This window comes from Ambystoma mexicanum, chromosome 6q (genome assembly GCF_040938575.1).
Source record: "Ambystoma mexicanum isolate Mex_15411 chromosome 6q, UKY_AmexF1_1, whole genome shotgun sequence".
Lineage (NCBI taxonomy): Eukaryota > Metazoa > Chordata > Amphibia > Caudata > Ambystomatidae > Ambystoma > Ambystoma mexicanum.
The window spans coordinates 1,547,611,672-1,547,629,586 of NC_090937.1; the positions used below are offsets into that span (position 1 = coordinate 1,547,611,672).

Genomic DNA, 17,915 nt, shown 5'->3' on the forward strand with positions numbered 1-17,915 from the left:
CCAGAGTCATACCAGGAATTGCACTTGGCAAAAGCCTCAACTGACACACGCTTCATGGGCCGGATGTCTGAGAAGGTAGGTGGCAGTGTTGGGGAAGGCTTGACTTGGGGGGGGGGGGGGGGAAGGAGGATGAGATGAAGAGTGAGTGATCACTCCAGGAGAGAGGAGTGATCACTCCAGGAGAGAGGAGTGGTCGGAGGGATCGAGAGGGGGAGGTCAGATGAGTTCAAGACATCGAATGTGTGCCCTGCAGAGTGAGTCGGGCCAGAGGGGAGGATGGACTCGCAGAGGTCACGGAAGAGTACAGAGGAACACCAAGGAGAGGGGAGGAGAGGTCTGCCCACTCAGAGAAATGAGGTGAAATGACCAGGAGACTGGTAGATAGTAGCCACAGTAAGAGAATGGGTAGGCGAGAGAGAAAGCCTACAGACAAGGCATTCAAAAGAGGAGTAGTTCTGAGTGGGAATGATAGATACAGGAATCCAATCAGGAAAGATCAGGGCTACCCCCCCACCGGACCGGGAGGATCTGGGTGCGTAGAGGATCTTGTAGCCATCAGGGAGGAGAGTGTCAGAGCTTGTGACAGAGCTGGCCATGAACCATTTCTCAGTAAGACCAAGGACATCAAGGCCTAGTTCTTCAAGGAGGTGGCAGATGTCAGAGGAGTGTTTGACAGCAGAGCAAGAGTTGGGAGTGGCAATATGAAGAATGTTGCTAGCCTTAAAGACTTTCTGGGGAGGGGTACAGATCAGAGGTACGCCCTGCGGAGGAGAAAGAGCCCGAGGAGGAGGAGGAGGAGGAGGAGGAGGAGGAGGAGCTGCTGCTGAGAGGAAATTGATGAGGCGAGGGAGATTGGCCTGAGGGCCTTGGAGGGCCTTGGACCATGACCATGTCATTTAGGTAGACATTAATGATGATTTTAGAGGAGTCAAAGGAAGCCATGAGAACTTCTCAGCTAGTGCCACCGTTAATGGGAGAGGAGGAGATAGGACAGAGCATAGAGATCATATGAGTAGTCCATAGATCTGGCGAAGGAACGACAAAGAGGATGTCAGTGAGGATCTGTCTGGAGGAAGCATTTGAGTAGGTGTCGGCGATAGGAAGACCAGGGTTAGAGGCCAAGATTCTGCCTACCAGATTTTTGTTTATTTATATGGCACACCGGACCAGAAGGTATGAGGGCGCAAGCAATACAAGAATATTCTCAACTTAGTTACAATACTGTACATTATTTACATTATTATGCATAGTGAGTAGAAACAGTTACAAGGATACAGAGTAACATTACGACATAGTTACAAGTTGAACAAATGTGTAGTAGTTGTAGGGTGTCATTATTGGCTGTCATTATTGGTCTTTGTTCTTAAGCCACTGGAAGTGGTTACGGCTAAATTGGTGGTAGGTTTGAGGTGCTCCGACGGAGGGTGGTAGTGTGTTCCAGTGTTGGGCTGCTTTTACCTGGAAGCTGTTGCCGCCCATTTTCGTGCGCTTGAATCTGGGAACAGCGAGCAGGTTAGCATTGCTTTTTCTGGTGTCTGTTGGGCGTGTATCTGAGAGATATATTCTATCTGAGAGATAACAGGGAGCTGCGTTGTTAAGGGATTTGTGGGTGAGGGAGGCCACCTTAAGCAGAATTTTGTCCGAGGTAGTGAGCCAGTTGTGGGTTCTCCTAGTATTCGAGATGTGTTCTCTTTTAGGGAAGCTAAGCGCTGCTCTAAGGGCATTGTTCTGTAGGATCTGGATTTTATTGGTGATCTGTTTGTTGGCGCTTACATAGAGGGAGTTGCAATAGTCCAGTTCAGATAGTATGAGAGCTCTGGCTAGAGTAATGCAACTTTGGGTGGAGAGGAAGGGTTTGGCAGAGCGTATAAGCTTGCATGTGTAGGCTGTAGTGGATGCCATTGAGCTGACCTGTTTATGGAAGGAGAGGGTGGAATCGAGATAGATGCCAAGGGTTTTCACTTCCTTAGCTACATTTTTATAGGGTTGCCGTCAATGGTGAAGCTGGAGTAGTTGAGGTCCAGTTTGTTTAGGTTCGTGGCTGATCCTAGGATGATGAGTTTGGTCTTGTCATCATTCAGGCATAGACTATGGGAGGCCATCCATGCCTGGATGATGAGGTACACCTTGTTCACCAAGGCCAAATCGGTGTTGTAATCTCCCGTCAACGGGATGAGGATTTGGGTATCAGCATAGTTAGTGTAGGTGATACCCAAACCGTCGAGATCATCAAACAGGGGCTTAGTGAACACGTTGTACAGTGTGGGGAAGACACATGACCCCTGAGGGACCCCGCATGTGATGGGAATGGGGTCAGCGGAGGCCGTGGTGGAGAATACACGCATGGATCTATTGCTTAGGAATGATGTGATCCAGCCTATAGCTTCTTGGGAAAAGTGGGCCGCCGAGTCTAAGTGGCTACATAGGATTTTATGCTCAACAAGATCAAAGGCTACCGAGAGGTCTAAGAGGAGCAATAAGGCAGTTTTCCCATTTATCTCAGTGTCAATTTGGGCCTTGAGGTCGATGAGTGCGGTTTCTGTGCCGTGTTGGGGTCTAAATCCTGATTGCCGGACTCCTAGGAGGTGGGAAGGTGGGACTCTTAGTGAGAAGGGAAGGATAGTCAATGGAGAGGCAGTTGGAAAAGATAAGAGAAACAGAAAGCGCCATGGGGGTGGATGTGAGGAGAGGATTGAGAAACTGGGGGGGCTAAGGCAGGTAGGTGTGGGACAAAAGAGAGTGGTGAGGTCACTGGGCTTGCAAATTACAGAGAAGCATCAGTATACAAGGAAAAAACAGAGAATTTTGCAATGGGCAGCAAGATTTGACTTTTCAGCACAAAGCAAACGCAGCAAGATTTGACTTTTCAATCTTGGATTCAGATGTTAGCAAAGGGTTTTAGGAAGCACTGCGCATCAGGATGACAACATGGGAGTAACAAGCAGAAAGAACAGTGATAGTCAAATTTGGTAGGAGCGAGTCCATAAGGAGGGAACTAACCCATAGTTCTGGAGGAGGCAAAATCAAGGCAGTCCGGATTTCTTAGAGGAGTGAGGTGGCAGCATCATTGTGGTTAAGGTGCAGGAAGGACCCCAGCCTGAAGGACTGATCAGTTCCCCATAACAAATGAGCACAAAGCACGGGAAGTGTAATTCAACGCTTTACTTCCCTTCAAAAAGTCAGAACAGTTTAAAAAAAGAATCAAAAAGATTGGGAGTTCATAGAAATTATGCAGGGAAAGTTCTCAAAAACAGGGACTTTGCCTGAATATGGGTAAATACGTAAGTTTGAAAAACGTTCCAAAACACCCTCAAAGCACGATACATCACTTCCCAATACCTTACCTGAAGAGGCTATATATTGGAACTAGTGATATTGGGCACACAGCCCCATACCACTTTAGGGTTGGACTTCCAAAAGATAGAGGGAAGCTGTACTTGTGCTTATTCTGACTATTGTATCCTATTTCCATTGCATAGGACTACTTGCCTGTTCAATACTGATGATTAATGTGTATGCAATTCATATGAATGTTATATGTTGTGTGGTTTTGAGCATGATACTTACCTGTCATTTGTATATGCTTGGTCTGCAAATAAAGGCCTACTAAATAATTGAATTTTGATATACTTACACGCCATCTTGAATTATTGGTTTTGCTCTGTGTGGAGTCATTGTAGCCCTATACCACCCTTAAACATTTCCTGAGACTTATCCTTGACTGCTCGGCCACTTAAGATCTGGTTTTGGCTAACCTTGGTCTCTTGTTTACCATAAATAGGGTTGCCTCCCAAAGGTTTCCAACCCGGGCTGATTTTGGAGATCCATCTTAACAGTGACCTTAACTACAGACGGTTAAAAAGTAGGGTGGGGAGACTTCTGTGGGACCCACAGCTCAGGGCAAGTTATCACTACAACAGGCATCTGTTGACCTGGATATTCTGCTGGTGATCAACAAGCTCTGTTCAGTACTTAAACATTTCTCCACCACAAGAGTTTCTCAAACTCAAACAATATAACCGCCATGCCCCACATAAACTGGGCTGAACTCGCTCACTGACAGTATTGCTACAGACTAAACAAATATGGTGTTGCTGCATGCACCAGTAAGTGTTCGTTCATGCCCAATTGTCTTGTGAACAGTCTTAAGTCGCTGCTGGTAAAGGCACATGATTGGGTACTCGCAACCTACTCGCACATCTTAACAACATCGGGTCATCCAGATATAGATTTATTTGCGACAAATGGAAATGTAAAATGCCCAGTGTTTGCCAACAAGGGTACCCTGGCAACACACTATTGATGAATTGGTCAGCAGGGATATTTGCTTATCCTCCCAATCGCCCCCCCCCCCCACACACACAAAGGTAATCCCTCCACCACTCGTATACCTTTGCAAAATAATTCACCAATTTACTCCAGGGGAGTTTGACTTTAACCCTCCTTGCTCCAACATTTTCACAAGTGACGTACCGCACCTCCTACACTTGTCGCTTCAACCACCAATCAAACTGCATTGAGTACACAACTTGTTAAGACTGAATTCATGAGTGTTACAAGCTAATCACCTTACAGACATTATAATATATGGAAGCCTGCAATATCTTTATAAAAACCTGCACATAACATTCTTATAACAGGCTTATAACAATAGTGAAAAGCAGATCAGTGCCGAAATCCAACTGCTTAATATTTTGTCAAGTTCCAGGCATTTCTTAAATAGTGAGATATTTATGGTAACCCTTTTTTTAGTTTATCAATGTGTTTTACCAGAGGAGCCCAGGAATATAGTTGCATCACATCAATAATTGTAAAACACAAAGGCGGCGTTTAAATGTAATTTATATATATGCAACATGTTACAAGTCACACATTAGTGTGTTTGCCAACTCATCAGATTCTGCATTTATTGAACATATCACCAATTGGAATGTTTCTTCAATTTTACAGATTAAAGATCGACAATTAAAGGAGATTATGTGAGTGTGTTCTGGCATAAAGCACCCCTCTACTAGACATAAGTATAGTACAGGTCGCCTCAGAGGTATGAGACCTTGTAAAGGGACTCGGCATTCAGTCTCATTCCTCTACCCCCCTCTAACCTGCAATTGCCCTTCTGGGCCCCCCTCCCCGATTAGCTTGCTGGTGTGTGCCTCCCTTCCAAGCCTTGTCCACTCCCATCCTCTGCCCTTTTTTGTCTTGTGGCGCCTTTAAACACCATCTGATGTATAGGCACTGTTAGGGAGAATTCTCAGAAATGTGCTAATTCTTCTCTACTTTAGAGACCCCCGAGCACTTTTGCTGGACTCTAGGAATTTCCAACCTGGAGAGAGTGAGACCTTTTCCCCACTCATGTATTTTTCTGTGATTTGGACTGTTTCTTTTAGTTTTGGTGTCTGACAAACTCCATAGGCATCATCTTTGCATTATGACACACAGCACCCTCAGTGCATTGGAACAGGGAAGTCTCTTAGATTTCCAAAAGGTTTAAATACCTTCTCTTGGTGAAACTACTGTTTTCAAGAGCTGGTGAAGTGAAACTGACTTTACTTACATTTTGTAACTTTCTAGACCCATCACACACTATCTTACCATAGGGTGCTGGAGGTGTTACTTAGTGTCCCATTTGTCTAGTTTCACATGTAACCTTTTTATGTTAACCTTTGTTCAATGAATAGCTGTTGTCAGTGGTTTACTTTTTACTAACATTGGGAGTTTTTACGGCGGGCTGCGTTTGCAGCTGCAGTAAAGCACCCATGGGTGCCCATTTTGTCAATATGGCCCAGATCTTCATTTTTCGCAATTACTTGCTTGAAACAGGCTTCTTGAGATTTTCTCTGCACGCCAAACCAGGTTTGGTCCCTTTGTTCATTTGGTCTTTGGCGGGATTCAGAGTGAAGCCCGCCTCTGGCTCTAGATTGTCTGGCAGGGGCAGGAAGTGAGGGAGGTGCTTGAAATCCCCTTGGTTACAGGAATGCACCCAAAGGTGATTGGTCAGCCGGCTGTCCGGCAAGGACAGCAACCCTGCTGTGTGATTGGCAGCTAGGCTGGAATGAATGGGAGCAACCTGCATAAATGACGAGGCTTTTTGGCTTGCAAGGCACAGTCGACCACTGGACGAAGGAATTCAAAGAAGAACTTGGAAGAGATGCCTGCTGCAACTCCTGGACAATTGGTTTGCCAGGTGAAGCCCTGCTGCTGTGCTGAAGCTCCCACTTCGTCTCGACTAGAGAAGCCCTGCAAGGACAACTTCTCCCATTGAGTTGGTGGGACCAATCCACTCCAAAGGGAACTTGTTTGGACATCCTTTTGGGGCTGGCTGTACTTCCGCTGCTACTGGAACCGAAGTGCCAGGGAGAGGAACCCAAATGGAGTGCATCACTTTTAGGTCGGACCCAAGCTTGTGGAAGATCCTTCGGACTCCCAGTAAGCAGGACTTACCGAGCCTGAGCCACCTCAACAGGGTGCTGGACCCCAGATGCGAAGAAAGTCCATAGTGGTATCTGAGAATCCGCAGTGGTACTATTTGCTGAGACGTGAGGAGCTGAAACCACAAAGTGCCGCTAAATTGAAGTTTTTCGTTATCCGCTGCTGACTGTCCCATTGCAGTGCATGAGTCCCCAGAAGTCCCCCCTCTTGTCCTCACGACTGCGGCCCAGGAACAAAAGGATCTGCAGAGCTGCACAGGAACAGATGCCAGCTGGAACCATTTCTTCTAACCAAAGGTACTGTAAAGTTTGAGAGGACTTAGCCTTACTTGATCTCAGTTGAGACTGGTCTTGTTTGCTTCTGTAGAGTTGCTTGCATCTTCTACCTCTCACAAGCCTCCCAGCTTGTGGCCCTACATTGATTCTACTTTTTCTACAAAGACTTCTACAACATTGTGCACGACTTTTACCTGCAAGAAGTGCTTCAGCTCACATAGACTTTTGCCCAATTGACATTGGCTGGCCTGGCTCTCTGAATGACTCTTCTCTGCTTGTGTTACCCCTTCCCTCCAGGAAAGGGTTAACTTTCTTTCCATTGGGGGGTTCAAAAGTACTTACCTGCTTCAGAATATTTGTGTGATATCTTGTATTATTCTGAAATCACTTTACTTCAACACACATCTAAGTATTGCTCTAAATGTACCAGTGATATATTAATGTCCACAGTGACCTAGCTATTTATGTCAGCTGAGGATGTAGGAAGTGTATGTGTGCCATCCCAAATGGGTACTTGCTGATTTAGAAAAACTGAGTGTGTATTTTGGAGTGAATGTGTGTGTTACTATTATATTGCCTCTTCTGAAGAAGGCTTAATCAAACTGACTGTTACATTAATAATTGTTTAATCAAGAAACCTTGAGGGTAAGTGTTTATTTGATACATGTCACTGTGAATCTCTGTGTAACTGCCCTACTGCTCACATTGAAACCTCTTCAGATGAGCCTGGCTGCTCAGCCTTGCTACCTACTTGTGTAGTACAGACTGTTGGGTTCCTATTGTCAGGAGGTCAAGGTTGTTGTAGGGCACCCAAAGGGTACTGTACCAAATCTTGCCTAATAGGCACTGTTGGTGGCCTGCAAATAGCCTTATAATGTTAAATAGGTGGTACTTTATCCCATTCATGATAGGGTATGAAATCACATACAAGCATAAATAAGGCTGGTCCTTGGGCAACAAATAAAAAAGACCAGCTCTTAAACCAACTAGTGATGTTTTGAATTTGCAGAGCAAAAGCATTAACTCAAATTTGATGTCTTTCTTTGACAGCCTGCAAGTGCAATGGACATGCATCTATCTGTAACACTAATACTGGGAAGTGTTTTTGTACAACAAAAGGAATTAAAGGAGATGAGTGTCAACTGTAAGTTCTAAATTTTCAACAATTATATTTTGTGGTAGTTTACCTAAAATCATACATTTTCACTATTAATACATTTGCAATTTTTCCAAGTTTGTTTTATTAGTTTGATTGCTGGAAACAAAAAACAAACTAGCCACACTGTAGTAGATAAACCTTGCATTAAAACAATGGAATCCCACCACCAACCTTCTTCATACTTGTCTCGGGAGGATAGCTCGGGGGCAACTAGCTCGCCTTGGAAGCAAGACGACGCAGAGCAACACAGATTCGATCCCTGTGTCCATGCTCAGAAACCTCTAGGTATTAAGCGCATTAAAAATAAACAATTACAATTACTTTGTTGCACAGAAACTGATGGAAAAGGGAGAGGAGAACAATACAAAGGATAAAAGGAAACTGCATCTGGGTTTAGAGTATTGGGAGAAGTTAGGAAGTCCTAAACCGACACAATACCATAAATCTGTGAATAACACACACTCCACTATTTAAAGCCCTGCATCCCCCTTTATTACAAAATGGCCATTAGGAAATCAGTTTTGTTTTCTACCACCAATATCACTCCAACAGAAGTATCCGAAAATGCTCACTCAGGCTAGCCCAACACCCAGGGAAACAAGTTTGAAGTGCAATTTATCCAGGAATGCTTATGGCTTAAAAGGATTTATGAAGATTCTCGTCTGGCTGGATACCACTCCAAAGCAGGGATAGCAGTCTGCCAAAGCCTTTCTAACTACCACCAACCTCCTTCTCTTGGACATCGTGGAAGGACTTACGTTTAGAAATATACATTTACTTTTCCCCTCCAGCTCCAAGGATCACCTCCTTGCCATTTTACCCTATCATCCCTGGAGTCTTCATCTATCAAAGCAGTTCCTAGATTATGCAAGCCCTCTACATACAGGCGTGGTTGCAAAGGCCCGCTTTCTTAAGGTACGTGCCTTCCCAGCAGCAAATCCTAAATTTGCCTATTATGGTGTGTGCGGTATGGCAGAATCGGGACTCTGACAGCAAGTAGTTCAGAGTTTTTTTTAATTCTGGTTAAGTTAAAATAATCTCTTCCAAACTCTGGCTCAAACCCTCTTCTATCAAAGATAGTCTAAAGGGTGATTGTTGTGATGTCTGTGATATAATAATAAAGTCCCTTGCACAGAATCTAGTGTTTTGGAATGTCCTGGTTCCAGCCAACAGCTCTCTCCATCTCTTCCCACTCTGATATTCTTTCAGTCTTTCTCCCTACTCTGGAGCTCTGTTTCTTCTTGCTCCCAACTCTGGGATTTCAGCCCTTTCCTTTCTCCACTCTGGGATTTTACACTTTCTCTGGTCTGGGGTTCTGTTTCTTCTAGCTCCCCACTCTCTGGTCCTATTCTTTCTCACTTCCCCCCCTCTGGAGTTTTCTTTCTCTCCCCTTAGTCCCTCTCTGTGTTCTCTCTCTCTCTCTTTCTCCTTGCTACCCCCTTATCGTTGAGCGACTTGGTTACCTGGCTCCGGTTGCAGTGCTGCGCAGGAGGGGCTTCTAGTTGCTCCGCCAGCACAGAGCATCTTGGGTAACTTTAACTGGGTTCCACACCACTCTTATTGGGCTTCACTCTTGCTTCGTGGCAGTCTCTCAGTGCTGCTCCCACCAGGTGTCTGCTGCATGCCTTTGAGCAACCACGTACGGGACGTCCTGCAGCAGTTCTCTTTGCGAGGGCCTTCTAGTCTTTCCTCCTCCTCCTGCTGATACAGAGCCACTTATGCAATACTTCCACTGGGTGTCATGTTGGTCTTCTTTCTATGCCTCGTTCCCTTTTCCTGTAGCTTGTCCCACTCTGCACACTGCTGTTTTTTCTCTGTTCTCGGCCACACTTCCTTTGGCCTATAGGGCACGGTTATACTCTGCTGGCCTGCTGAGGCTCCTCCGTTATTGGTAATACCATGGACTCCTCACTTTTCGCTCCGCATTCTTTGTGCAAGACTGGGCATACCATTGGACAGAAGCCAAGCCAGTTTAAGGCAGAGCTCCAGACAACAAGGCAGCAAAACGCACTCATCTGAGGAAAAATGCTTGGTGCAAGGAAAACAAGATTTCTTTTAGATATAAAAAGTTAAAAAGATGACGGAGGGTCCCCTAGAACCCAAATGTTACAGAACATCCTGTTGGGTCAAAGCGGCTGTGACCTAAGCAATAAACAGTGTTAACCCCCCACCCTCATTGACTACCACCTATATACATACTACCAGTCCCCTTTAATCCCTGAACCAATTGGCCACATCCTAATCTACCCCTACCCTCTAACAAATGGTCCCCCTCCGTCATCTCGGCTCACCGCACCTGATTTGCGAGGCACCTAGTATGTTAGCCCTCCCTATCGGCTTAGTCACATAGTGTGCAACTGGTAGTTGGCATGAGCTCAGGGTCAAATTGTCTCCTTGGAATAATGGTGTGTTTCTCTTGATGCCAAATATGCGGGCGCCGCCACCATGCATCCCTGTTGAACTAAATTTGTTGGCATCACCTCCTGCTCCTATTATCACAAATCACAGGGTGTTTCCCTCCTGGCTCCACCTTATCACCTACCCCTCCTTGGGGCTTGGCCTGGGCCTCTCGAGGACCACACTAAATCAGTAAATTCTGTTTGATTTAAATATTCTGTTTTATGAGCATCCAGCTGTTTAAATAGGATGGCCATTCTCCCGGGGTAGCAAGTGACCTAAATCCAGACAGGACATTTTGGCAGCTCAAGCCCTCTATCCTGCCTACCATGAGTTTGTCCTTCAGGAGGAGCACAGCCCTGCTTGTGCCGTGCCATTCACATTCCTCTCTGATTTTGCAGCCCTACAGTTCGATACAATTAGGTTTTTCTGTTCAGGCTGAAGACCTCTGATCAGTTTCACTGCCGGGGCAAACTCTTTTCACACAATGCTAAAGCTTCCAACAGGGGCTGCAAAATACTAGGCTTCACTTCCAATATGGTGGTAATTTAATATTTCTCCAGCATGGGGTCTGGCATGGATTCACATGCTCATGAATATTCCTCGTCAGGCTTGGAATCCTCGGTAAAAGAAAACATCAGTTTTGGTTTCATTTCTGAACTGTCTTTCTCCTAACAATCACTGACTACTGAGCTCTGGGCTCATACTGCCCCCAGCCAATGACTCTCTTCTATCTAAGCTCTTCCACTGGCAGCCATCTTCAGATGTTTACCGCACGTTCAAGTCTTGGGAGACCTTGTTCTTTGCTCTTCGAGCTTTTGCTGCGTTTTTCGCTTTTTTTGAGTTAAACTCTATTTTTTGATCAATCGAGCCTGTGTGCGCCATCGATCATCCTTCTGACTAACGAGAACCCGTTTTTCGGATTTTCAGCGCCCCTCAAGGGCTGTTTTCGTCGAGCCTTGTTCTTGGAGGCTTCCAGAAGATTCTTCAGGCCTACACCGCGTGGATCATGTTGGACAAAAAGGACGATCACCCGTCCCTCTTTGTGCTGTGCTCCGACTGTGGTTTGCGGAATGTATACATGGACGACAAGCATCCCCAGTGTCTGTATTGCATGCACCCGTCATAGAAGGAGGAAGATTGTGTGTTTTGCCGTGGCTTCTCGAAGCGCACGTTGAGGAACCAACATCAATGGTTGTAAGCGTGGCTGCAAGCCAATGCCTCTGCACCCTGCACCGGGTAGTACCCAGGGGCATGACTCTCCCGGATCTGGGAAAGCTGAGCAGGCTTAGTCCTTTGAGGGCGCCCAACCCATGGGGGTCCAATACAAGGCCAAGCACTGCAAGTCCGCTTCCGTCAGGGTTGCTGCGGGTCCCGCAACGGTCAGGGCGCGGCCTCATCCCCCATCTGTGTCGATCTCCAGTCAATGCTCTGGTTCCTCATCCAAGAGAAAGTTGGATAACCCGGGTAAACTGAGGGAGAACCCGGAGAAGACTAGGCAGGAGTAGGCCAAGCATGGTGTGGTGTCCGACCCACCTGCAAAGGAGAAGGCCAAAGGAGACAAAGGTTCCGATCTGGCCCTGCTGGAGAGGGCTAAGCAGGACAAGACCGCCGACCTGGTGTGAAGGGCAAGGCCAAGCAAGACAAGTGGCCCGGCCTCTCTGTGAAGGCCCAGGTGAAACAGGCAAAATCTGGAGGCGTCTCTTTCAAAGACCGTGAGGGCAGACTGCTTCGAACATGCCCGCTGAAAAGACTCCGGAGAAGAGGATGCCGGACCTCAGCCAGAGATCGACCCCTCTGGACCCGAAGAAAGGGGGCGAATGGGTGTTGAAGGCCTGCAGGGAACAGACATTTCTTCAGCTGAGGAGGATGACATCATTTCCGTCCATACCGTCTATGAGGGTGATGACGACGAAGGGGACGCCGAGGACTCGCACCACGACGTAGGCGGCGATGATGGGGATACCGTTGATAGAGGAGACGACGAGGGGCCCCAGGATGACGGGGGGCCCAGACCCTACTCCTATACCCCAGAAGCCACCTGGAGACTTTGCATTGGACATCACCTCTGCCCTCAACTCACGGGTGTCAGAGTTACATAGGAGGATACCGGAAAACCCGCCATCCGCCCCTCCCATAGCGCCAGTGCCGGTTGCCTCACGGGGAACCGCTGGCCAAGAAAAGGAGGAGCCACCTGATGCCTCTATGCCACCCTTCTAAACCCCCTCCCCTACCAGGAAGACTGAATCGGACACAGCGATGACTAGCACAGATGACGATGTCGGGATGGGTGACCTCACGTTGCCTCTGCCCAGAGCCTCTTCTCCAGATCAGATGGGATCGTTCCATGTAAAGATCGCCCGAGCATCAGCGCTTTTCCAGCTCACGCCGGAGGAAAATAAGGAAGGCTTCTTGTATCCGCTCCGGGAGGTGAACAGGAAGACCATCCTCTCGGTCCCTCTACTGGACAATGTTTGGGACGAAGGGCTGGCTCTGATGAAGGACCGCTCTACAGCCCCAGCGAAAAGAGACCAGCTGGAAACGAAGTACCGGGTGCCAGCCTCTGTACCCAAGTGCTTGTGGTCTCAACCGTCACCAGACTCGGTGGTCTCTGCGGGCATCAGGGAGAAATCAGGCTCGACATCTACTGCTTCTTCTACCCCTCCGGACAGTGAGGGGAAGAAATTGGACTCGATGGGTAGGAAGGTTATCTACTTTGTGGCGATTACGGCCAAGGCTGCCAACACCCTCGCCATCGCGGTCAGATACGACCAGGAGCTGTGGTGTATGCTAGAGCCTCTCATGGACTTACTCCCCGACGACAAACGGGTTGAGGCTTTGGAGAGCCTTCAAGAAGGTGAGGTGGCATCGGATCATGCCATCACGGTGGCCATGGACATTAGGGACGCGGGATTCCGCCAGATGGGAAGCAACGTCTTCCTTCTCTGTCGTGGCTGGCTCAAGGCCACCAACTTTAGGCAGGAGTTCCAGACAAGGGTTTTGGACATGCCCTTTGATGGGGACAGCCTGTTCGGAAAAACTGTAGATGAATCCCTCCAGGCCATCAAGGCGGACACAGAGATGGCACGTGCCCTAGCCATGCTACGACGTCGGCGACTGTCCTTTCATTCCACAGGAGTGAAGTCTAGCCGGTGTTCGAGGGGTTTCGGCGGGGGCTCCTCCTCTTACTTTGTCATCTCGCTCCTCAACCCAGGAAGCCAACAGGGGCCACTCTAAGGCCTTCAGGATTGGTCGCTGTCGTCGGGGGCCTGCAGGGTGGGCCGTCAACCTCCAAGCAAGTTTGAACCAGCCAGGATGTCGGGCTCCCACCCGTGCACCCCAGTGGGAGGCCGGCTGGCGGACTTAGTCAGCTTGTGTAAGACAATCTCCACCAACCGTTGGATGCTGGGCACTCTCGCCCTTGGACACACTAGAGTTCCAGCAAAGTGTCTCCAAATATCAACGGTGGCCCAGCAGGAAAACCACATCCCTCAGCTGCTGGAGGTGCGGGCCATGTTAAAGAAAGGGGAGCTAGTTCCAAAGCGGCTCTGGGACTCCGGAGTTTATTCTAGGTACTTCCTCGTATGAAAGAAGACCAGGGGCTGGAGTCCTGTCTTGACCTACGACGTCTGAACAAATACATAAAGTCCCAGAAGTTCAGAATGGTCACTCTTCAACTCGTGCTCGGACAGCTGGAAGACGGAGACTTTCTGTCGTCGTTGGACCTCGAGGATGCGTGCTGCCACATTCTGGGCCGACTCATTCTGCAGGGCACACTCTTGATGCTCTGATCTCTTCTTACCTTCCCCTCTGTCCCTCTCTCCACTCCTCTCTCCTGGAGTGATCACTTTCTCCTATCCTCCCACCTCACCATCCCTACCCCTCAGGCAAAGCCACCTCATCACTGCCACCCTCCTTCTCGGTTATCCGACCCATGAAACGCGTGTCAGTTGAGGCTTTTGCCGCCACCTTCTCAACCCTCTCTCCCCCCCTTTGGCTGACACCCACCCTGACACAGCCCTCTCCACTCTGCTATATCTGATACTCTTGCTATATTTGCCCCTGTCATGAGAATCCGCCTGAAGCCCAAAGCCAAATGTAACTCCTGGTATGACTCGGACCTCGTCACCCTAAAACGCAAGTGCAGGGTGGCAGAGAGGAAATGGCATGCTTCATGTTCATCCTCTGATAAACTGGCCTGCCGCCTGCTCCAAAGGCAATACCGGCTCTCCGTTCTCACCAAGAAGAGAGCCATTATCCAAGGCTGCATCTCTGCGGTAGCTAGCAACTCGGCTGAACTCTTTAAAATCTGCAAGGAACTGGCCAGCCCTGCTGCAGTCCCTACCTCTCCTGTCCCCTCTCAGGCCCTCTGCACGGCACTGGCTTCTCACTTCAGTTCAAAAACTCAGGACATCCTGTCCTCACTCTCCTCCTATCACCTCCCTCCCTCTATTCCCTGCTCTTCCCCTGGCCCTTCTGCAGCCACCCCTCCTCCCTCCTTCTCTGTTTTTCCCCTTTTCTCTGCTGACGAGGTTTCCAGACTAGTCTGATCTATGAAAGTCTTGTCAAAACAGGTTCACCCCTGTTCCTCCAAAACTATCAAGGACCACATCGACTCCCTGGCTCCTGCCCTGGCTGACTTATGCAATCACTCCTTCGTCTCTGGAGTCTTCCCATCCCCCTTTAAAGGCATGGTCTAGTAAAAAATGTTATTTAAAAAATAGATAGGCAACATAAAAAAAAATACTAGCATTCTCTTTTTTAAAACTTCCTATGTAAAATTTTGAGCTATTCAAGCTCAAAATTCGCAAAAGCAAGCACGTGGGCGCAGCCATTTTGTGAAATGGAGGCCCTCCTGTGCTGGCTTTTGCTTTTGCGGCACTAATGAAGGAAAAGCCAGCCAGCAGTAGTAAACAAAAGCTACCGCTGGGTGTCTTTCCCTTCATTAGTGCTGTACGCGGAGGACGGGGACTGGAGACGAGAGCAGGAAAGCTGCAGCTGAATCTCGGTAAGTGCTATTTATTTTTTTTAAAAAATAAGCACTAGCTGCGTTTTTTTTTCTAAGTTTTCTGGGCTGGAGAAGCCGGAGGAGCCTGAGAAACTTGGAAAGAAAAACCGCAGCGTTTTCCAACACAATAACGTTGTATTTATGTTTGCGGTCGCTTCAAAAGCGACCGCAAACATAAATTCGTTTTTAAAGCTGCGGTTTTATTTCTAAGTTTTCCGGGCTCCTCCAGCCCGGAAAACTTAGAAAAAAAAACACAGCTAGTGCTTATTTTTTTAAAAAAAATAAATGGCACTTACCGAGATTCAGCTGCAGCTTTCCTGCTCTGGTCTCAGGTCCCCGTCCTCCGCGTACAGCACTAATGAAGGGAAAGCCACCCAGCGGTAGATTTTGTTTACTACAGCTGGCTGGCTTTCCCTTCATTAGTGCCGCAAAAGCCAGCACAGGAGGGCCTCCATTTCACAAAATGGCTGCGCCCATGTGCTTGCTTTTGCGAATTTTGAGCTTGGATAGCTCAAAATTTTACATAGGAAGTTTCAAAAAAGAGAATGCTAGTATTTTTTTTTATGTTGCCTATCTATTTTTTTAAATAAAATTTTTTACTAGACCATGCCTTTAAGCACTCCCTTGTGCACCCTCTTCTTAAGAAACCCTCTTCCGACCCCTCCTGCCCGTCTTAACTATCACCCGATCTCCATCACTCCCTTCCTGGGCAAGCTCCTGGAGAAACTGGCTATCTCCCAGCTTAATCTCAATGCTGAATCTGTTGGTAGTCTTCATGACCATCAGTCTGGCTTCAGAGCTGCCAGAAGCACGGAAACTGCTCTCCTGAACATCCGTGAAGACCTGCTCTCCAACCTTGACTCTAACACTCTGTGTGTTCTCATTTTGCTTGATCTCTCTTCTGCCTTTGATACTGTGAACCATGCCATCCTGCTCAACCGTCTCCGTGATAACCTGGGTATCACTTGTCAGGCTCTGGCGTGGCTGACCTCTTTCCTCTCCAATTGACCCTCCCAGGTCCAACTGGGGCCCTTCCTCTCTGACATCTTTTTTCTACCTGTGGTGTCCCCCAGGGATCTAACCTCTCTCCCTGGCTGTTCAACCAATATCTGGCACTCCTTGCCTACTGCATTGCCGCTCTCTGCCCCAACTTTCAGTGCTATGCGGATGATACTCAGCTCATTTTCAGGCTACCCTCGGCGGCCGCCTCTCCCTCCCTCATCTGTCTGTCTGCTATCCAGGAATGGTGTTCCGCCAATGACCTCTGCCTTAATGCCAGTAAGATTGAGATTCTACTCATCGGCACACCCATTCCCTCCAGCTCTCTGGCCGGCCTCTCTTGGCCCTCTTCCTGCTCCTACCTGCATGGCAAAAAACCTCTGGGTCATCTTCGACTCCACACTCTCCTTCTCTCCTCGCATATCTGACGTCTCTAAGAAGTCACACTACCAGCTGCACCTCCTCAGAGGTATTCTTCCTTTCTTCTCCTTCCCACAGAAGCTCACTGTCTCCAGAGCCCTGGTTCTCTCTAAGCTGGACTACTGTAACAGCCTCTATCTAAATCTGCCTGCCTCTACTCTCCGCCCTCTGCAACTCATCCACTGCGAGACTTGTCCTTGGCCTCAAGCCCAGGGACCGTATCTCTCCAGGACTGAAATCTCTGCACTGGCACCCAGTGGCTGCGAGGATTAAGTTCAAAACCCTCTGCATTGTCTTCAAGGCCTTCTGGGGCATGGGGCCAAAATATCTTCAACTCTCTCTTCCTAAATATCTTCCTTCTCGAGCTTTTCCCCTCATCCGCCTCCAACTCCCTCAGGGTTAGCCGCTTCTCCCAGTAACGAGTTGGGGGTAGATCTCTCTGCGGCAGGGGCCTCCCTTTGGAACAGCCTTCCTGCCTCCCTGAAATTTGATGAGAACCATTTCCGGTTCCGGAAGCACCTCAAAACCTTCCTCTTTGCTTCTGCTTTCTCTCCCTCTCTCCCCTGGTAAACTCCTGACTAACTGCGGGACTGTCTGAATCTGCAACTGGGTCACTCTCACCGATCTCGGTCCCTGGCCCAGCCACTCTTCCCCCTTGCGCTGCCTCTCTGGCAACCCCTGCACTGCGGGACTGTCTCTGTATCCCTACAGCTCCCCTCCCAGCACTTGTCTGCACTTACCTTGCACTTGCCACCAGCTGGCCCTTATTATTTATCTTGTTATTCCACTACCCCTGTACTGCACTTTCCCCTCTCCCTTTCCCCTTGCACTTTCCCTTCCCCTCTTCCCATGCACTTGTGCGATCTGAATGACACCTGGCCTAGTAAGACCGTTGTCTGTCTTCCCTTTGCCCCCCCTCGTCGCGCCTTGAATCACTTGTGTATAGGCACGTTACAAATACCATATCATATCCCCATTCACAAAGGGCACCGAAAGTTTCTGCGCTTCGTCGTTTAGGGGAAGCATTACCAATTCAAGGCCCTTCCTTTCGGACTGAAGTTGGTGCCCAGTGTCTACAAGTGCCTGACGCCGGTGGCGGCTCCTCTACCACTGCAAGGGATACATGTCTACCCTTAGCTGGACGAATGGCTCATTTGGGCCAGATCAAGAGACACAGCCGTCGACCACACAGCAAGGACCGTCCACCTACTGACGGATCTGAGGTTCT

General features: G+C 48.3%; 1 protein-coding gene across 2 annotated transcripts in view; it reads left to right on the forward strand.

Moving 5' to 3' along the window:
* ATRN (attractin) overlaps positions 1-17,915 on the forward strand; it is a 1,434,670-nt gene that overhangs the window by 494,738 nt on the left and 922,017 nt on the right. For both annotated transcript variants that reach the window (XM_069632253.1, XM_069632252.1), the window contains exon 20: positions 7,755-7,848. In XM_069632253.1, coding sequence (XP_069488354.1) covers positions 7,755-7,848 — 94 coding nt within the window. The remainder of the gene's footprint in view (positions 1-7,754; positions 7,849-17,915) is intronic.